This window comes from Coregonus lavaretus (assembly GCF_964263955.1).
Source record: "Coregonus lavaretus genome assembly, chromosome: 5".
Lineage (NCBI taxonomy): Eukaryota > Metazoa > Chordata > Actinopteri > Salmoniformes > Salmonidae > Coregonus > Coregonus lavaretus.
In genome coordinates this window covers 17,594,251-17,616,518 of record NC_139992.1, presented here as the reverse complement: position 1 = coordinate 17,616,518, position 22,268 = coordinate 17,594,251, and the positions used below count along the sequence as shown (strand labels likewise).

Here is a 22,268-nt window from a genome sequence, read left to right as displayed (position 1 = left end):
CTATGTGATGATTGCAGCTATTTAAGATTGCATCTATTATAAATATGGTGATAGTAACATACATGTATGCAGCTATTATCAATAAAACGTATAATGACTTTGATTGGATCCTAACTGTACTAATGTATGCTAGGAGGCGCAGCATGAGGTGGATGATAAAGCATTGCTGTAGCTACTGTGGTATCAGCTGTGGACCAGGCTCGCAGCCACATGTCTGCTGGTTTTACACCAGAGCCCGGAGCCGGTGCCGGTGGTGCAGCCCAGTACAGAGACACAGAGCACCTCTACTACTGTGGTGTTAATGTCCACAACAAGGGAACAGGTAGTTCTTTCATTAAGGACGTACAACCCTGTCGTCCCTCCCTTCACTTCCATTATGGATTTATTTCCCTTTTTTCTGTCACCACACCCCCACATTGGTAGACCCCCCTCACGCTTAACAACGTTATCCCTGGTAAACATAGACAGTTTTCCATTTTAAATTGGTGTAATTTCCCCCTACCCACATATTTGACCTCACAACCATCTGTGATTTTGTCACATTCATATGGTTTATTTTTCACATTCCCTATGGTGTGTTGTCGAGCTCTCCCATAATGTTGATATGTGTTATTCATATTATCATTATTTATACACCTAATGTACTGTATAAATATCCTGCCCCTGGCCATGTTCATAACATAGATCATGCCAGACTCTATAGCTGTTGAACCAGCTATGGCGACACACACTGATGACACTGTGGTACAGCACAGAGAAATTGAAATCTCTACTGTCACATGTATGATGACAACCAAGAAGCAAGTAGCTTAAAGATGGCACTTATTGTTTTATTTAGACCTCTGAGCACTTTCCCAAATCACTCACCTCACCTATACTGTATGTTAGCACTATTTAAGTTGAAGTCACTGCATGACCCCATTTTCTCTGCACTTAAGGCAGTGATTTAGGTACGTACCGATTAGAAGAGGAAAATTCTGTCCCAAATCTGTTTAGCACATGTACGAGTGCACACAAATCTGTTGAGCAGATCTAGGGTAATTCGATTGTGCACCTGCATGATTCATTTTCAATATTGCACAACCTACTCAAACTAACATGATTCCATGCTTTAATGATTACATGTTATTACCAGGTAATGCACATCAACACTTGTTTTATATACAGGGGTATGGAGTTTGTCTAGAGTGTTTGTAATCAGAATGTGAATCTGTTTGCCGTTGAAGTGACTGCTGCCATGGATGATGTGTATGCTATATATGTGCTAGATGACATTGATTGCTTGTTGTCTCAAAGGTTGAGGGTGGGAAAAAAGCGGAGGAAAAGGCTACAGTGGTTGCTGCTGTTGACCTAGCACGCGTTCGGAAACCAATGCATGGAGAGAGGGGTCATGCTGAAGAGGAAACCTATGAATCTGATTTAAAACAGCAGATGATGCTGGCTACTACTGCGCAGCAAGTCACAGTGAAAACCGAGGCTTTGCAAATACCAATAATACCCCCAATGGCAACTCAAACAACATCTGATGACCAGAGTATTCATGTAACCCAGGTTTGCTATCTTTTTATTATGAAAAGATGCTGATTGCCAAGCTTTCTCAGATAACTTTATATTCAAAGTCCTGCTTGTTATTCTAATTTTTACATTGAGTTTATTGTCCTCACTCTATCACACTCCGTTGGTTACTTTAGATACGAAGAAGTACAGAAACTACTATCGCCCACGTGGATACTGCCCTTGCATCATCCTCAATTCCACATTTCACAGTTTCAAAAGTTACTGTTCCTAAACCTGACCCTAGCTATGAGGTAAGCATAGGTAAAATCCGGCAAGCAGTGGTACACAATTGTTGTAGTGCTTCAGTTAGTATATTTGATTATTACACGTAAAAGTTAGGAGTAATTTCACTAATTTTTATTTTTAAATAATGATGTTATAGATACTATATTATAATCCTGACTGTTGTGGTCAACTATGTCTTCAGCTTTATGTAGTTCCTGCTTGCCTTACATACAATCCTCTCTCTATACAGTTTATGTGTTAAACCACACGGAATCTTAACAGACCATCCAATCGTAACATACACAGTCTGCACTACTGTGTTGTGAACTGTACACTGAAAACACATGAATTCTGAATCACTGCATTTTACCTCTCATCTCAGGACTTTCCATCAAAATTCAATATTTAGTTAAGCAAATATTTCCCATATACGAATGCTCACTTCATCCGTATACTGTACATCGTCACCCATTCCATTATATTCTTGAGTGATCATCCTTAATATTGCTAAACAAAGCAGGCAATATCATAATGCTTTGTTCTGATTCGTGATGATCATGCTATTCTCCTTGGGTTGGTCAGGTTTCGATAGCAGGTTCTGCTATTGCCACACTGCAGAAAGAGTTATCCTCTACCTCTGCATATGCTGCTCAAAAGATCATCAAGCCCGTCAATCCTCCATCTCCTAGTCTCCACCGTAAGATTGTGGACGTGATGCCAGCGCCAAACCCCGTCTCCGTTTAAAGATATCACAGACAGATATCAGACGCATTTCGACACTCAGTTACAGACTCAGATAGGCGCTACGTTTACAGGGGGAACGGAGCAAATGTATAAGACTTTGGAAACAAAGGTTTGTAGTCCAGAGTGTTGTGCCCTCTAAAATAACACTGTGTGGCTTCTCACCTCACTGAGTGGTATTGGTACACCTCCTCTTCACCATAACGCCGAAGCCACGCCACGTTCTCTTTGTTTCAGAATCCATCTGCTTCATAAAGAAAACCTACCTTGCTCTCCTCTTCTTCCCCTCTTCTTCCTCTTCCCTACATCTTCATTTATCTGTTCCCAACCTGTTGTCACAACTCTTCTTCGCTCTAGGATTCATTCTTAACTTGCATCCATTTAACCCATCTTTCATCACTCCTAAAGTCAAGTTCAGATACTGTACTGCATGTGACTTTTTGTGACTTCTATGCATTTTCCACAGATTGTTGAGACTGCAGTAGTCCCATCCCTTGCAGAAGAGCCAGTTGTGCCACCTACTCTTGTAGCTGTAAGTATTTCTCTAGTGGCTTTATTTCAGATCATATAAGTTATTGTTGTCTATTCAGGCATCCTTTCCAACTCCATCTATGTCACCTATGTCAATATTTGTTAATTTATTTTTTGAAATATCTTTTTTTAGGGCTTGAAGAACTTGAATGTGACTGAGGGTGAATCTGTGACTCTGGAATGCCAGATCACTGGTCACCCTGCCCCTGGCATCATGTGGTTCAGAGAGGACTACAGAATTGAGAGCTCCATTGACTTCCAGATCACTTATGAGAGTAAATGTGCCCGTCTGGTCATCCGCGAGGCCTTCACAGAAGACAGCGGTCGCTTCACTTGCACTGCTACTAGCAAAGCAGGAACTATCAGCACATCCTGCTACCTGCTTGTCAAAGGTAAACAGGCAGTTTAGTTTTTTACATTTCTGTCTACAATGACTACTTACTGTTGAGGTCGAATACTGTACTGCCAAATGGTTAATTGGGTGTATTGGTTTATGAAAGTGCTAATACTTGTATACATTTCTTCCTTCTAGTAACTGAGGAGATTGAGACCTGGGAAGAGATGACAGAAGGGATGACACAGCAGGAAACGATGACACAGCAGGGAACGATGACACAGCAGGGAACTGCCACTGTGTTTAAAGAGAAACAGTGGGTGCTAACTATTTTCTACCACTACATTTGGAAACTCTTGGCAGGTATAGTTAAGTATTGTGTGCTAGATGTTGACAAGGGAAAACAGAATAATTATATGCTCTTCATCATACATTATGTGAACCAGAACCACCAAGTACAGCACGTGCCATTTCTGACAGCAGTTTCCCTTCCTACCACTCAGTGTAATGGTCCTGTGTAGCTCAGTTGGTAGAGCATGGCGCTTGCAACACCAGGGTTGTGGGTTTGATTCCCACGGGGGGCCAGTATGAAAAATGTATGCACTCACTAAACTGTAAGTCGCTCTGGATAAGAGCGTCTGCTAAATGACTAAAATCTCAAAATTATGAAATCAATCACCAGCAGATCATAGTGAATCTTCACTGTTTGAGTTTTGCAAATGGGGATGAAAGAAGTTGGAGTAATCCTATTTCAGATTCATTAGTAGAGGGTCCGCACTCAAAAATATAGATTTTCAAGGTTCTTTTAGGCTCATTTATTCATTAAGGCAACAAGAGACAAGGACAAACGTTTCGTTTTTCGACTGTAAGGCCATCGTCAGTCTAATCTTATTACAGACACTTTCTGAGATTACGTTTGCCCTAATTACTGTATATTTCCAATGTCCTTCTAGCTTTGCTATTGAAGCAAAGGAGGAGACCATGTCAGTAGATACTGCAGATGCCGTCGCTCCCTTCTTCGTCAAGAAGCCAACTGTACAGAAGTTGGTGGAGGGTGGAAGAGTTGTCTTTGAGTGCCAGATCGGAGGCAGCCCCAAGCCCCACATTATCTGGAAGAAGAGTGGAGTGCCCCTTACTACTGGATACAGGTAGCCTACTTGTGACACATTTTAAATGATTCTCTATTTTGCATTTGTAAGACAGAGTGTATTGATAATTGATTGTACTGTTTACAATATGTTACTTATTCATCCATTAGATATAAAGTCCACTACAATAACGAGAGGGGAGTGTGTAAATTGGAGATCTCCATGACGTTTGCTGATGATGCTGGAGAGTACTCCATCTTTGCCAGGAACCAGCTTGGAGAAGCATCTGCCTCAGCTGGTCTGCTGGAGGAAGGTCAGTCTCTTTAATCACAATGTTGTTTAATTTCATGGACTACAAATCCAGTAATATGATGCATCCTAAATGGTACTCTGTTCCTTACATACAGCCCTATGGCCCTTGGTCAAAAGTAGTGCATTATAAAGGGAATAGGGTGCCATTTTGGACATACTCATTGTCTTTATCTTGGTTCGTGAAACCAGATCATAATGTTTTAACTTTTGTTTATACATTGTATATTTTGTTTACAGGAGAATATGAAGAATACATGAAGAAACATGAAATGACCTATAAGACTGAAGTGACTACAACGGTGCAGGCGGATGTTCCCCCTGTTGTTGTGAGCGAATATGACGAGGACCAGAAGTACATCCAGAGGATGGCACAGATGCAAAGCTTTGTTTCAACGCAGGTATTTGGATGTATAAAAAACGATACACTAACCTGGGTACCAGACTGTTTGTGCCATCATGCCACTTCTTGCCACTCCTTGTCATGCCAAATGACATGGAGTACAATGAGTGGAATGTTAGCACAAATAGACTGGTACCCAGGCTAGCAATACGCTATCATTGTGACGTTATGGCATTTGATTTGTTCTCAGCCAACAACATGCTTTATTCCAATGTGTTGAACTTTTTTACAGGAACTCCAGATTTCTTCCTTTGAGGAGAGGATTATCCACGAGATTGAGTTCCACATCCTGCAGATTACCTACCAACAAATTGTGACTGAGGATCGGGAAGAGATGGTGACTTGTGCAGACCATGAGACTGTACACTCAGCCTTTAGCACTCCAGTTAAAAACTACAGGATCATGGAAGGAATGGGGGTCACTTTCCACTGCAAAATGGCTGGAACTCCACTGCCCAAGGTAGTAAAGAAACCATGTATTTTAATTTGATATTAACTGTCCATTCCACTTCATTTAAAATGTTGTATATTTGATATATTCATCAAACTTTTCTTGTCTCTCAAAAGATCGTATGGTACAAAGATGGCAAGCGTATCCATCATGGCGGCCGTTACCAGATGGAGAGTCTTCAGGATGGTAGAGCCAGCCTGCGTCTTCCTGTGGTGCTGCCAGAGGATGAAGGTGTTTACACAGCATTTGCCAGCAACATGAGGGGCAACTCTGTGAGCTCTGGGAAACTGTATGTGGAGCCCACTGCCATTGCAGTAGCTCCACGTTACACGCCTGAACCTCAGGCAATGCAGAGAATTAGGTGAGATTTTTATTACCAAATGTATTTTAATGTATATTTGTTTTAACATAGCCATCATAAAACTTTCCAAGTATCACTGATTTTGGTATTTATTTGCTCAGGTCCCAGTCCCCAAGATCTCTGAGAGGCTCTCCCGGACGCTCTACTAGTCGCTCTCCAGCACGCTCCCCTGCACGCAGGCTTGATGACACTGATGAAAGTCAGCTGGAGAGACTGTACAAGCCTGTGTTTGTCTTGAAGCCACAGACATTCAAGTGTGCTGAAGGGCAGACTGCCAGATTTGACCTGAAAGTAGTTGGTAGACCCATGCCTGACACCTTCTGGTTCCACAATGGTAAGTGATGTGAAAACATGTTCTCTTCTCTTGAAGCATAGCACATCATGTAACTCGTTTTATTCCTCTCTTTGTTTTCTTCTTTTCAGGACAACAAGTTGTCAATGATTACACACACAAGATAGTTGTGAAGGAAGATGGAACTCAGTCACTGATTGTGGTTCCAGCCATGCCCAAAGACTCTGGAGAGTGGACGGTAGTTGCTCAAAACAGAGCTGGAAAAAGCTCTGTGTCCATAACACTTACAGTTGATGGTAAGATCTTTGTATCGTATGTGGTATACTCATTTTAAAGCTAAAAATGAATTATCAGTTTGTTTCGATACATCATATACCAGGGCTGTTCAATGTCGGTCCTGGAGGGCCGAAACACTCTGGTTTTCATCCTCTCCTTCTAATAAGGGATTAATTCAGACCTGGGACACCAGGTGAGTGCAATTAACTACCAGGTAGAAACAAAAAACAGAAGTGTTGCAGCCCTCCAGGGCCAGAAATGAAAAGCCCCGTCATATACAGTGCATTCGGAAAGTATTCAGATCCCTTGACTTTTTCCACATTTTGTTACATTACAGCCTTGTTCTAAAATTGATTAAAACATTTTTTTCCCTCATCAATTTACACACAATACCCCATAATGACAAAGTGAAAACAGGTTTTTAGAAATTTTTGCAAATTTATAAAACCTAAAATACCTTATTTACATAAGTATTCAGACCCTTTGCTATGATACTCGAAATTGAGCTCAGGTGCATCCTGTTTCCATTGATCATCCTTGAGATGTTTCTACAACTTGATTGGAGTCCACCTGTGGTAAATTCAATTGATTGGACATGATTTGGAAAGGCACACACCTGTCTGTATAAGGTCCCACAGTTGACAGTGCATGTCAGAGCAAAAACCAAGCCATGAGGTCGAAGGAATTGTCTGTAGAGCTCCGAGACAGGATTGTGTCGAGGCACAGATCTGGGGAAGGCTACCAAAAAATGTTTGCAGCATTGAAGGTCCCCAAGAACACAGTGGCCTCCATCATTCTTAAATGGAAGAAGTTTGGAACCACCAAGACTCTTCCGAGAGCTGGCCGCCCGGCCAAACTGAGCAATCGGGGGAGAAGGGCCTTGATCAGGGAGGTGACCAAGAACCCGATGGTCACTCTGACATGGCTCCAGAGTTCCTCTGTGAAGATGGGAGGATCTTCCAGAAGGACAACCATCTCTGCAGCACTCCACCAATTAGGCCTTTATGGTAGCGTGGCCAGACGGAAGCCACTCCTCAGTAAAAGGCGCATGACAGCCCGCTTGGAGTTTACCAAAAGGCACCTAAAGACTCTCAGACCATGAGAAACAAGATTCTCTGGTCTGCTGAAACCAAGATTGAACTCTTTGGCCTGAATGCCAAGTGTCATGTCTGGAGGAAACCTGGCACCATCCCTATGGTGAAGCATGGTGGTGGCAGCATCATACTGTTGGTATGTTTTTCAGTGGCAGGGACTGGGAGACTAGTCAGGATAGAGGGAAAGATGAACAGAGCAAAGTACAGATATATCCTTGATGAAAACCTGCTCCAGAGTGCTCAGGACCTCAGACTGGGGTGAAGGTTCACCTTCCAACAGGACAATGACCCTAAGCACACAGCCAAGACAACGCAGGAGTGGCTTCGGGACAAGTATCTGAATGTCCTTGAGTGGCCCAGCCAGAGCCTGAACTTGAACCTGATCGAACATCTCTGGAGAGAACTGAAAATAGTTGTGCAGTGTCACTACCCATCCAACCTGAGAGAGCTTGAGAGGATCTGCAGAGAGGAATGGGAGAAACTCTCCAAATACAGGTGTGCCAAGCTTATAGTGTCATACCCAAGAAGGCTCGAGGCTGTAATCGCTGCCAAAGGTGCTTCAACAAAGTACTGAGTAAAGGGTCTGAATACTTATGTTAATGTGATATTTCAGTTGTTGTTTTTATTATAAATGTGCAAACATTTATAAAAACCTGTTTTGCTTTGTCATTATGGGGTATTGTGTGTAGATTGATGAGAAGAAGAAAAAACTATTAAATCAATTTTAGAATAAGGCTGTAACGTAACAAAATGTGGAAAAAGTCAAGGGGTCTGAATACTTTCTGAATGCACTGTATCATTGTTGACTAATAGCATTGTCCTCATATGTGTTTCTCCATGTACAGCTAAAGAAAAGCTGGTCAGACCCCAGTTTATTGAGAAACTGAAGAACGTCAGTGTGAAGAAAGGCACCCTGGTTGAGTTGGCTGTCAAAGCCATCGGAAACCCCCTGCCTGACATTGTTTGGCTGAAAAACAGTGACATCATCTCCCCACAGAAGCACCCAAATATTAAGTATGTGTTTTGCCCCACCTGTTATCACAATGTGAACATGCCTATGATATACATCATGTGCACCAAATACCTCTCCAGTCCTTATGATATGTACATTTGTTACTATCTTTATATTACAAGGTTGTACTTAATGCTGATTTACTAACAATTATGTCTGTTGTAGGATTGAGGGCCTCAAGGGACAAGCCAAATTCCATATCCCACAGTCGGTGAGCTCTGACAGTGCCTGGTACACAGCCACAGCCATTAACAAAGCTGGAAGAGATACCACTCGCTGCAGGGTCAACATTGAGGTGGATGTTGCGGCACCTGATCCGGAGAGGAGACTCATTATCACCAAGGGAACCTACAAGGCCAAGGAAATTGCAGCTTCAGAGTTGGAATCCCTACATCTCCGTTATGGTCAAGAGCAGTGGGAGGAAGGTGACTTATATGACAAGGACAAGCAGCAGAAACCACAGTTTAAGAAGAAGTTGACTTCCGTCAGGCTGAAGCATTCTGGTGTTGTCCACTTTGAATGCAGACTGACCCCTATTGGTGATCCCACTATGGTGGTTGAGTGGTTGCATGATGGCAAACCCCTGGAAGCTGCAAACAGATTGCGCATGATTAATGAATTTGGCTACTGTAGTCTTGAATTTGAAGTTGCCTATGCCAGAGATAGTGGTGTCATCACCTGCAGAGCCACTAACAAGTTTGGAGTTGACCAGACCTCAGCTACACTGATTGTAAAGGAGGAGAAGAGCCTTGTTGAGGAGACTCAGTTACCTGAGGGCAGGAGGGGAATACACAGAATTGATGAGATGGAGCGCATGGCTCACGAGGGAGGTCCTTCTGGAGTCACTGCAGATGAGTATTCAGAGAAGTCAAAGCCTGAAATTGTCCTTCTTCCCGAGCCAGCAAGAGTGTTGGAAGGTGAAATTGCAAGATTCCGTTGCAGAGTCATTGGTTATCCTACACCTAAGGTCAACTGGTACCTCAATGGGCAGCTCATTTGCAAGAGCAAGAGAATGAGACTTCGCTATGATGGCATTTACTATCTTGAGATTATCGATATCAAGTCATATGATGCAGGAGATGTCAAAGTGGTAGCAGAGAACCCTGAGGGCACAGCTGAGCATATGGTGAAGCTGGAGATCACACAGAAAGAGGACTTCAGATCTATTCTCCGTCGCGTTCCTGAACCAAAGGCACACACTACTGAACATGGAAGAGTTAGCTTTGAAGTTGTGAAAGTTGATAGATCTGCTGATGCCCAGCCAAAGGAAGTTGTCAAACTGAGGAAGACTGAAAGAGTCATTCATGAGAAGTCCACAGAGGAGACAGATGAGTTGAAGAGTAAATTTAAGCGCAGGACAGAGGAAGGTTATTATGAAGCCATCACTGCTGTGGAGCTCAAGTCCAGAAGAAAGGATGAGTCCTATGAGGATATGCTTAGGAAGAGGAAGGAAGAACTGCTTCACCATCAGAAACTGTTGTCTGAGGCTGAGAAGAAGAAAGAGTTGGAGGAGGGAAAACTCACCATCCCCACAATCAAACCAGAGAAAGTACAGCTCTCTCCCAGCATGGAAGCTCCAAAGATCTTGGAACGCATTGCAAGCCAGACCGTGTCTCAGACCGAGGAAGTTCGCTTCAGAGTCAGAGTTGTCGGCAAACCGGAACCTGAGTGCCAGTGGTTCAAGAATGGAATCCTGCTGGAGAAGACAGATCATATTTACTGGTTCTGGCCTGAAGACCATGTATGTGAATTAGTGGTCAGAGATGTCACAGCAGAAGACTCTGCTAGCATCATGGTCAAAGCCGTGAACATTGCTGGAGAGACTTCAAGCCATGCATTCCTGCTGGTGCAAGGTAAATTATATATTTCAATGCATATGAACCTTGTTTTCTACAAATAGTTCAAAGTTGTATGTAATTTTGCATAAAGAAATATAGAGAACTCTTCTATGTCTTCCTTGAAAAAGCATGTTAAATGTGTCTTTCCTCTGTTTCACTTTAGCCACGACAGTTATTAGCTTTACTCAACAACTAGAGGATGTGGAAGCTAAAGAGAAGGACACCATGGCGACCTTTGAGTGTGAGACCAGTGAGCCTTTTGTTAAAGTCAAATGGCTGAAGAACAATGCAGAGATTTTCTCTGGAGACAAATACAGGATGCGCTCAGACAGAAAGGTTCATTTCCTTTCTGTACTGATCATCAACATGAAGGATGATGCAGAATACAGTTGTGCTGTTGTTGAAGATGACCACATCAGGACCACTGCCAGACTCTATGTGGAAGGTTAGCAGTTTTTCTTACTATACTCACTTTTACAGACTTCAACAGTTCATTTCAACTGTGAAAATAGTGAAGTTGGAATACATTAATTATAAAACAGTAACTCTGAAACAGTTAAATGTAAAATGTTCTTATTGTGCAGGTGCTTCACTGTCAATTGTGAAGAGGCTGGAGAACATTGAAGTGCCTGAGACCTACTCTGGAGAGTTTGAGGTTGAATTGTCTCGTGAGGATGCTGAAGGTACATGGCACTTCAATGACAAGGAAATCACTCCCAGCAGCAAATATGTTACCTCCTCCCGTCGTGGACACCATACCTTGTCTGTCAAAGACATCAAGAAAGAAGATCAGGGAAAATATACATTCAAAATTGCCGATATGCAGACCAGTGCCTCCCTGAAGATGAAACGTGAGTTATGACTTTGTTATTAGTGTGGTTAGCTTCTTCTCTTCGAGTCACTGTCAAGACAACCATTACTGTTGAAAAAGTGGGATGAACAGCGTAACAATGTCAATGTCTTTTCCTTTAGTGCGCCCTGTGACACTGACGCAACCCCTCACTGACCTGACGATCTGCGAGGGTGACATCGCTCAATTAGAAGTGCGATTCTCTCAGGAAAACGTTGAGGGAACATGGATGAAGAATGGCCAAGCATTCTCTGCCACAGATCGCATCCACATCGTTATCGACAAACTGGTCCACAAGCTGCTTGTTGAAAATGTGAGCAGAGATGATGCTGCAACATACTCCTTCTTTGTCCCAGCTCAGGATATCGCAACCTCTGGGAAGTTGAACATTCAAAGTAAGCAACTTTTATCAGTCTGACTATATTCAATTATATAATTGTATTGTGAATCATCAGGTTTTGAAAATGATATTTTTTCCCCGTTTTACAGCGATTGATATTTTGAGCCCACTCACTGATGTTACTGCAGTTGAGGGTACCAAGGCTGTTATGGAGGCTAAAATATCTGCTGCTGATGTTACCTCCGTGAAATGGTTACGCAATGACAAGCTTGTGATGGCCAGTGAGAGAATCCAGATGCTTGCAAAGGGATCCAAACAGTGCTTGGTATTCCACAGGACATTTGCCGCTGATGAAGGAACCTACAAGCTATGTGTTGGCAAAGCTGACTCTAGCTGTAAACTGACTATTGAAAGTATGTTTTTTCATTGTGTGTGTTGCAAGTTCATTCAGACCCCATTTATACAGACCCTATTCAACTTATTTTGTTATTTTACAGAAATTCATATCGTGAAGCATATGGAGGATCAAGTTTGCACAGAGACCCAGAATATAACATTTAAAGTTGAGGTTTCCCACCCTGGCATTGCCGCTGTGTGGACCTTCAAGAAACAAGAACTCAAAGCTGGTCCAAAGCACAAGCTTGAGGCCAAGGGCAAGAATTACAGCCTGACAGTCATTAACACCATGAAGGATGAAGAGGGGCAATACACATTTTCTGCTGGTGAACAGACATCCAGTGCTAAGATTACTGTGTCAGGTATGTTTAACGTCTTCATGATATTGTACATAAACTCCTTCTGAAAAGATGAATTGATTTCCACTGCCCTGACTCAAAGTTGTCTGCTGAGTTGGAACCGATTAGGGTGTTTTCACATATAGTCCTCTTTAAAAGAACCAATCTCAGTCCTCTTTAAAGTGATCTCTGGGATAAAAAAGAGCAAAAGAACACAGTTCTCTTTGTATTCACACTGCCCTTGCCTTTGAATGAGGACTCAACTCTTTTGCCAGTTCACTTCACCTATTTTGTGGTCCGAGTGTCTCTTTGCATTCACAGTGCTATGTTTAGAAAGGAACCAAGATCTTTTTCCAACATTCACTCAATGCACTCTGGGTTTCTACAAAGTGCAGGACAAGCCATTCCATCAGAATGTGTTATCGTACAGCTAGATATACCTACTTACATTTTGGAAGCTAATAGACTGCATTTAGTGAAAAGATAATAATTGTAATCAGAAGATACTATTAACATGTAAATATTATTGGTAACATAATAAATAGCAGAAGAATAAATACAGATTAAATAATACTGTAATTTAAAATTGTACACCCAATGTAAGCTACTAACCCTTTAAGAACTAGAATTGATTTTGTACCCTGTTGTGATTCTCACCAAATATGTTGTTGTCTTCTCACACTATTCAACCCACACAATCGAATAAACAGTTTATGAAGCTCTCTTAGCCTATAGGTCACATATTGCAAACAAATAATCGGAACTAAAAATACCACACATATTTAGGAAATACAGTGCCTTAGACCACTGCGCCACTCAGGAGGCCACATCATCCTCTTCTCTCTTTTGTGGCACCAATGTGAAGGTTTATGGCAGGGGAAACGGTGTTGCAGTAGTGTAGTGTGTGGTGCAGAATAATGACAAGTTAAACTGGGGAGCTTTGTGTTCACATTGCCCTAAAAAAGGGAACTGGACCACGGAATTCAAGTGATCTGAACTCAGACCAACTCTCGAGATGGTCTCAGTTTGGTTTGCTTTGGGGGCTTTTTTGAGGGGTCTGAGTTCCTTTAGAGTGTTCACACTGCACAAAAAAATAAGCGAACCGCACTGAGTTCACAAAAATTGGCTGAAAGGGACCAAGTCTAAAAACATACTTTAGTTCCTTATTTCCATCATATTAATGTTTATAACTCCACCTTTCACTACCACTTTCACTTTTAGCCTGTTATATATAACTAAACATGTCTCCATGTTCCCAGGTGGTGCCATAAACAGACCACTCCAGGACGTGACTATGGCTGAGTCTCAGACAGCTGAGCTGGAGTGTGAGGTGGCCAACCCAACTGCTGAGGGCAAGTGGCTGAAGGATGGACAACCTGTGGACTTCAGTGACAATGTCAAACATGTGAAAAATGGAGCTGTCAGACGTCTTGTTATTACCATAACTACACCCCAGGACATCGGTGAATACACTTACCAGGTTGCAAACTCCAAGACAACAGCCATCCTGAGGGTTGAGGGTAGGTGTTACATTCTGAGCAGAAATATTTTGTTTATTTTCAACTGGCATTAATATATGACTATTATATGATTATTATATGCCTGCTGTTATGTAATGTTTATGTTTGATTTCATAGCTGTGAAAGTCAAGAAGACCCTGAAGAACCAAACTGTCACTGAGACACAGGAAGCAAAGTTCAGTCTCGAGCTCAGCCACAAGAATGTGAAGGGTTCACAATGGATTAAGAATGGTGTAGAGATCCAACCTAGTGAGAAATATGAAATCACAATTGATGGCATGATCCACACCTTGAAGATCAAGAACTGCGACACACGCGATGAATCAGTTTATGGATTCAAACTTGGACAACTATCTGCTAATGCCAGATTGAACGTTGAGAGTAAGTTAATATTTTAACTGTCACAAATTGATGTAGACAATCAAGTATACAAATGCATCTATACTTGAGATGTTTCTACTTACCCTTTGAGGTTTTTCACTTTTGTCAATCTTTTTTTCAGCAATCAAGATTGTTAAGAAGCCTAAAGATGTGACATCACTATTGGATGCCACTGCCTCTTTTGAGCTGAGCCTGTCTCATGATGACATCCCTATCAAATGGATGTTCAATAACGTTGAGCTTAAACCAAGTGAAAACATCAAAATGCTGTCTGAGAGAAAAGCTCACAAGCTGATCATCCAGAATGTGAAGACTAACAACCATGGAGAGTACACTGTTGTAGTTGGAAACCTGCAATGCAGCGCATCTTTATATGTTGAAGGTCGGTATTGCGTTTGTGATGAATAGACTAGAGTACTGGATATATGATTGCTGAATACTCAATTGATACCTTTTACTTAAATGTTGATTTTATGTTATTTTTCCAGCTCTGCGTGTCACAAAACCTATCAAGAACATTGAAGTCCCAGAGACCGAGGTGGCCACTTTTGAATGTGAAGTTTCACATTTCAATGTCCCGTCCACCTGGCTGAAAAATGGAGTGGAGATCGAAATGAGTGAAAAGTTCAGGATTGTGGTGCAGGGCAAACTTCACCAGCTCAAGATTATGAACACTAGCAGTGAAGACTCTGCAGAATACACCTTTGTCTGTGGACATGACAGAGTCTCTGCCACTTTGACCGTCAATGGTAAGTTTCCTCTTCATTATCAAGGAAGTAATCCCTAATCATCTTGTCAGTATTGATCGTAACATTTTAATTTTTTCCTTAGCCATTTTGATCACTGACATGCTGAAAGACCTCAATGCACAGGAGAAAGACACCATCACATTTGAAGTAAATGTCAACTATGAGGGCATCACCTACAAGTGGCTCAAGAATGGTGTTGAGATTCGTTCCACTGACAGATGCCAGAGCCGCACCAAACAGCTAACTCACTCTCTCACCATCCGAAATGTTAATTTTGGTGATGGTGCAGAGTATAAGTTTGTGGCTGGTTCTGCTGCGTCATCAGCTAAGCTTTATGTTGATGGTATGTTCTTATTTTTCTTCAATTTTCTAAAACAAGGTTTCCTTTATATTTCACAATCTTATTTCTGTGCCCTCTTTGTGTTTTAGCTCGTGTTGTTGAATTCACCAAGCATATCAAAGGTATCAAGATCACAGAGAAGAAGAAGGCCACTTTTGAATGTGAGATCTCTGAGCCTAATGCTCAGGTGATATGGATGAAAGATGGACAGGAGCTGGACATTTCCGAAAGGTATGTCTTATTACCAGGAATATTAAACCTGGTGAAGATAGTAATGGATATCATAATATTCTACAACGGGTTGGTCAAAACAAGCATTGTGATTGGTTGACACATGTTCGAAGCCATACTAAAAAACCTGTTTAGCAGGGGTAAGCCTATGACGCAAAAATGGGAATCTTGTTTTGTGTTTTGTGTTCCATCTGAGAAATCCCTACCATCCACTGTCTCATCAGCTCAGCCAGACAATTAATTAACTTGATCTCCACTGTAAAAGGCATCTACAGTGGCTTGCGAAAGTATTCACCCCCCTTGGCATTTTTCCTATTTTTTTGCCTTACAACCTGGAATTAAAATGGATTTTTGGGGGGTTTGTATCATTTGATTTACACAACATGCCTACCACTTTGAAGATGCAAAATATTTTTTATTGTGAAACAAACAAGAAATAAGACAAAAAAACAGAAAACTTGAGCATGCATAACTACGGCTTAAAGTGGTCCTATGGACAGATACTCCAATCTCCGCTGTGGAGCTTTGCAGCTCCTTCAGGGTTATCTTTGGTCTCTTTGTTGCCTCTCTGATAAATGCCCTCCTTGCCTGGTCCGTGAGTTTTGGTGGGCGGCCCTCTCTTGGCAGGTTTGTTGTGGTGCCATATTCTTTCCATTTTTTTATAATGGATTTAATGGTGCTCCGTGGGATGTTCAAAGTTTCTGATATTTTTTTAGAACCCAACCCTGATCTGTACTTCTCCACAACTTTGCCCCTGACCTGTTTGGAGAGCTCCTTGGTCTTCATGGTGCCGCTTGCTTGGTGGAGCCCCTGGCTTAGTGGTGTTGCAGACTCTGGGGCCTTTCAGAACAGGTGTATATATACTGAGATCATGTGACACTTAGATTGCACACAGGTGGACTTTATTTAACTAATTATGTGACTTCTGACGGTAATTGGTTGCACCAGATCTTATTTAGGGGCTTCATGCACGCACCACTTTTCCGTTATTAATTTTTTCGAATTCTTTGAAAGAAGTTATTTTTTTCACCTATTTGTACTATTTTGTGTATATCCATTACATGAAATCCAAATAAAATTCCATTGAAATTACAGGTTGTAATGCAACAAAATAGGAAAAATGCCAAGGGTGATGAATACTTTTGCAAGGCACTGTAGACATTATTTCCCCTTTCTTCTAGCCTAACATTTGGTTTGCACTGTCCAATTGACAATTAAGGTGTCAGGAGGAGACTGACATCTTTCTAAGCCAGTCGATATCATGAATCAGCATAATTTTTATGGATAAATATACAAGAAATGTCAAAAGAAAAATAGGTCAAATGAAATGCAGCTACTTGGCTGTTATTCTAGCTGCACAGTTTGACGTGACTATGTTAGCCGTAGTTGGCTAGCTAGTAAGCAAGGGATAAGAGCGTTGCCAGCCAGCATGGCAACAGCACATTTAGAACGAACGACTGGGTCGCGTCCATACATCGGCAGGACAGAGATGAGGGGCGGGGGTGTGTGTCTATTTGTTAATAACAGCTGGTGCGCGATGTCTAATATTAAAGAAGTCTCGAGGCATTGCTTGCCTGAGGTAGATACCTTATGATAAGCTCTAGACCACGCTATCTACCAAGAGAGTTCCCATCTATATTATTCGTAGCTGTCTATTTACCACCACAAACCGATGCTGGAACTAAGACCGCACTCAACGAGCTGTATAAGGTCATAAGCAAACAAGAAAATGTTCATCCAGAAGCGGCGCTCCTAGTGGCCGGGACTTTAATGCAGGCAAACTTACATCCGTTTTCTACCAGCATGTCACATGTGCATCCAGAGGGAAAAAAACTCTAGACCACCTTTACTCCACACACAGAGACGCATACAAAGCTCTCTCTCGCCCTCCATTTGGCAAATCTGACCATAATTATATCCTCCTGATTCCTGCTTACAAGCAAAAACTAAAGCAGGACGTACCAGTGACTCGCTCAATACGGAAGTGGTCAGATGACGCGGATGCTACGCTACAGGACTGTTTTGCTAGCACAGACTAGAATATGTTACGGGATTCATCCAATGTCATTGAGGAGTATACCACCTTAGTCATCGGCTTCATCAATAAGTTCATCGACGACGTCGTCCCCACAGTGACATAAACCCAACCAGAAGCCATGGATTACAGGCAACGTCCGAATCGAGCTAAAGGCTAGAGCTGCTGCTTTCAAGGAGCTGGACACTAATCTGGACGCTTATAAGATATCCCGCTACGCCCTCAGACGAACCATGAAACAGGCAAAGCGTCAATACAGGATTAAGATTGAATCCTACTACACCGGCTCTGACGCTAGTCGGATGTCGCAGGGCTTGAAAACTATTACCGACTACAAAGGGAAACCCAGCCGCAAACTGCCCAGTGACGCGAGCAGACCAGATGAGCTAAATGCCTTTTATGCTCGATTCGAGGCAAGCAACACTGACGGCTGTGTGATAACGCTCTCGGTAGCCAATGTGAGCAAGACCTTTAAACAGGTCAACATTCACAAAGCCGTGGGGCCAGACGGACTACCAGGACATGTACTCAAAGCATGCGCGGACCAACTGGCGAGTGTCTTCACTGACATTTTCAACCTCTCCCTGACCGAGTCTGTAATACCTACATGTTTCAAGCAGACCACCATAGCCCTGTGCCCAAGGAAGCGAAAGTAACCTGCCTAAATGATTACCGCCCCGTAGCACTCACGTCGGTAGCCATGAAGTGCTTTGAAAGGCTGGTCATGGCTCACATCAACAGCATCATCCCGAATCCCCTAGACCCACTCCAATTCGCATATAGCCCCAACAGATCCACAGAAGACGCAATCTCAAACGCATTCCACACTGCCCTTTCCCACCTGGACAAAAGGAACACCTATGTGAGAATGCTGTTCATTGACTACAGCTCAGCGTTCAACACCATAGTGCCCACAAAGCTCATCACTAAGCTAAGGACCCTGGGACTAAACACGTCCCTCTGCAACTGTATCATGGACTTCCTGACGGGCCGCCCCCAGGTGGTAAGGGTAGGCAACAACACGTCTGCCATGCTGATCCTCAACACTGGGGCCCCTCAGTGGTGCGTGCTTAGTCCCCTCCTGTACTCCCTGTTCACCCACGACTACATGGCCAAACCCAACTCCAACACCGTCATTAAGTTTTCTGACGACACAACAGTGGTAGGCCTGATCACCGACAACGATGAGACAGCCTATAGGGAGGAGGTGAGAGACCTGACAGTGTGGTGCAAGGACAACAACCTCTCCCTCAATGTGAGCAAGACAAAGGAGCTGATCGTGGACTACATCGACGGGGCTGTAGTGGAGCGGGTCGAGAGTTTCAAGTTCCTTGGTGTCCACATCACCAGCAAACTATCATGGTCCAAACATCATGGTCCCCTCAGGAGACTGAAAAGATTTGGCATGGGTCCCCAGATCCTCAAAACGTTATACAGCTGCACCATCAAGAGCATGCTGACCGTTTGCATCACTGCCTGGTATGGCAACTGCTCGGCATCTGACCGTAAGGCGCGACAGAGGGTAGTACGTACAGCCCAGTACATCACTGGGGCCAAGCTCCCTGCCATCCAGGACCTATATACTAGGCGGTGTCAGAGGAAAGCCCAAAAATTGTCAAAGACTCCAGTCACCCAAGTCATAGACTGTTCTCTCTGCTATCGCACGGCAAGCAGTACCGGAGCGCCAAGTCTAGGACCAAAAGGCTCATTAACAGCTTCTACCCCCAAGCCATAAGACTGCTGAACAATTATTGCAATTGTTCTACCCCCCCCCCCCCCCCCCCCCCCCCCATTTGTTTTTACGCTGCTGCTACCCGCTGTCTATTATCTATGCATAGTCACTTTACCCCTACCTACATGCACAAAGTACCTCGACTAACCTGTACCCCCGCACATTGACTCAGTACCAATACCCCCTGTATATAGCCTCGTTATTGTTCCTTTATTGTGTTCCTTTGTATTATTTTTTACTTTAGTTTATTTGGTAAATCTTTTCTTGAACTGTATTGTTGGTTAAGGGCTTGTAAGTAAGCATTTCACGGTAAGGTCTACACCTCTTGTATTCGGCGCATGTGACAAATAAAGTTTGATTTGATTTTTTGATAGAGAATTAAAAGACTTCACGACTGGGTCTCTGGCAACCTAACCAATAGAATGAGCGGACATCTTTTCTCAGCCAGTCATGAATCAGCATCCTTTTAATGGATATATACAAAGAAATGTCAATAGAGAAACAGGTCAAACGACATGAAATGCAGCTATTTTGCTGTCTTACCAGCTTCAGTTTGAAGTGATTGTGTTAGCTGTGTAGTTCGCTAGCTCCTCTGAACAGTGTCCTGATGAGAGAGCACATTCTTTATGCCAGGCGAAATCGCACATCATCAGCTCATTGTTGTGGATGTATCCAAAACAGCTTAAACAAACTCAAATGCAGCTACTTTGCTGTTATTCTAGCTGCACTGTTTGACCTGACTGTGTTAGCCATAGTTGCCTAGCTAGCAAGCATGGCAACAGAACATTTAGAACGAACGACTGGGTCACGTCCATAGATATAGAACAAAAATACTTAACGACTGCGTCGCGTCTCTGGCAACCTAACAGCAACCATAGATGTGTCAGGACTAGGCCTATACTTACGTTGATGGATGAAATAGTAGCCTATGAATACATTTATCAAAATAAAGTTTTTTATTTAATTGGTAACCCATTGTAGAAAATCAATTGTACACTCGAGGTTGTACAAAATGACTTTTTCAGCACGGCTGTGCTGATCTACGGTACTCGGATCCGCCTCGTACCTATGACCACAGCATAGCCGTGCTAAAAAAGTTGTTTAGCACGCCATCTCGTGTACAACTGCTTCAATCAAATTTTAACTATTCATTTGTATCTTAACTGTTATTTCTAAATGCCTTGACAGATACACTGTATCCACTGAGAAATTCCTGCACTGTCTAATGATCCAGTCAGTCCGCATGTCTGATGCCGGAGAGTACTCTGTAATTGCTGGGGCAAGCATATCAAAGGCTCATCTCACCGTGGAGGGCAAAGATGTCCACATTACAGAGCCTGCTGAGAAGAAAATGATGGTGAATATAAATATGACTCATTTTTATATACAGAAAGAAAAACTAACCTAAAAAAAATCAATTTTAACATTATTGATTTATTATTAATTTATAGGTTGTTGAGAAACAAAAAACAACGTTCGAGTTTGAAGTCAATGAGGATGACATTGAAGGTCGCTGGCTGAGGAACGGCATTGAGCTCCAGTTTTCCGTTGATCAGAGGTTCAGCTATGTATGCATTAGAAAGCTCCATCGTCTGACCATCTCTGAGACCTACAAAAGTGATGCAGGAGAATACACCTTCATCGCTGGCAGGAACAGGACCGTGGTGACACTTCATGTCAACAGTAAGTCATATTTCATGGTATACTTTTGTAATATTACAGTAGTAACTGTGCAGTTACATGTCCTTGCCTGTAGAGGGCATAGCAGTTCCCTCCTACTTTTATTTTTTATTTTATTTCACCTTTATTTAACCAGGTAGGCCAGTTGAGAACAAGTTCTCATTTACAACTGCGACCTGGCCAAGATAAAGCAAAGCAGTGCGATAAAAAACAACAACACAGAGTTACATATGGGGTAAACAAAACATAAAGTAAAAAATACAACAGAAAATATATATACAGTGTGTGCAAATGTAGCAAGTTAAGGAGGTAAGGCAATGAATAGGTAATTGTAAAATTGTAAAAGAATTACAATTTAGTATTAACACTGGAATGATAGATGTGCAAGAGATGATGTGCAAATAGAGATACTGGGGTGCAAATGAGAAAAATAAATAACAATATGGGGATGAGGTAGTTGGGTGGGCTAATTTCAGATGGGCTGTGTACAGGTGCAGTGATCGGTAAGGTGCTCTGACAACTGATGCTTAAAGTTAGTGAGGGAGATAAGAGTCTCCAGCTTCAGAGATTTTTGCAGTTCGTTCCAGTCATTGGCAGCAGAGAACTGGAAGGAATGGCGGCCAAAGGAGGTGTTGGCTTTGGGGATGACCAGTGAGATATACCTGCTGGAACGCAGACTACGGGTGGGTGTTGCTATGGTGACCAATGAGCTAAGATAAGGCAGGGATTTGCCTAGCAGTGATTTATAGATGACCTGGAGCCAGTGGGTTTGGCGACGAATATGTAGTGAGGACCAGCCAACAAGAGCGTACAGGTCACAGTGGTGGGTAGTATATGGGGCTTTGGTGACGAAACGGATGGCACTGTGATAGACTACATCCAATTTGCTGAGTAGAGTGTTGGAGGCTATTTTGTAAATGACATCGCCAAAGTCAAGGATTGGTAGGATAGTCAGTTTAACGAGGGCATGTTTGGCAGCATTAGTGAAGGAGGCTTTGTTGCGAAATAGGAAGCCGATTCTAGATTTAACTTTGGATTGGAGATGCTTAATGTGAGTCTGGAAGGATAGCTTACAGTCTAACCAGACACCTAGGTATTTGTAGTTGTCCACATACTCTAGGTCAGACCCGCCGAGAGTAGTGATTCTAGTCGGGTGGGCGGGTG

The 22,268-nt window shown here is 42.6% G+C and overlaps 1 protein-coding gene across 1 annotated transcript in view; it reads left to right on the top strand.

Moving 5' to 3' along the window:
* LOC311128752 (titin-like) overlaps window positions 1–22,268 on the top strand; it is a gene marked incomplete at both ends in the record, with an annotated part of 197,807 nt that overhangs the window by 5,269 nt on the left and 170,270 nt on the right. The window contains 26 exon segments of the mRNA XM_084161001.1: window positions 1,692–1,808; window positions 2,990–3,055; window positions 3,188–3,446; window positions 3,587–3,704; window positions 4,342–4,536; window positions 4,647–4,789; window positions 5,026–5,186; window positions 5,421–5,648; window positions 5,756–6,000; window positions 6,102–6,334; window positions 6,424–6,588; window positions 8,508–8,676; window positions 8,840–10,527; window positions 10,685–10,957; window positions 11,097–11,363; window positions 11,485–11,757; window positions 11,852–12,115; window positions 12,200–12,460; window positions 13,696–13,956; window positions 14,074–14,337; window positions 14,459–14,719; window positions 14,826–15,086; window positions 15,169–15,429; window positions 15,516–15,657; window positions 20,613–20,781; window positions 20,876–21,107. Coding sequence (XP_084017127.1) covers window positions 1,692–1,808; window positions 2,990–3,055; window positions 3,188–3,446; window positions 3,587–3,704; window positions 4,342–4,536; window positions 4,647–4,789; window positions 5,026–5,186; window positions 5,421–5,648; window positions 5,756–6,000; window positions 6,102–6,334; window positions 6,424–6,588; window positions 8,508–8,676; window positions 8,840–10,527; window positions 10,685–10,957; window positions 11,097–11,363; window positions 11,485–11,757; window positions 11,852–12,115; window positions 12,200–12,460; window positions 13,696–13,956; window positions 14,074–14,337; window positions 14,459–14,719; window positions 14,826–15,086; window positions 15,169–15,429; window positions 15,516–15,657; window positions 20,613–20,781; window positions 20,876–21,107 — 6,976 coding nt within the window.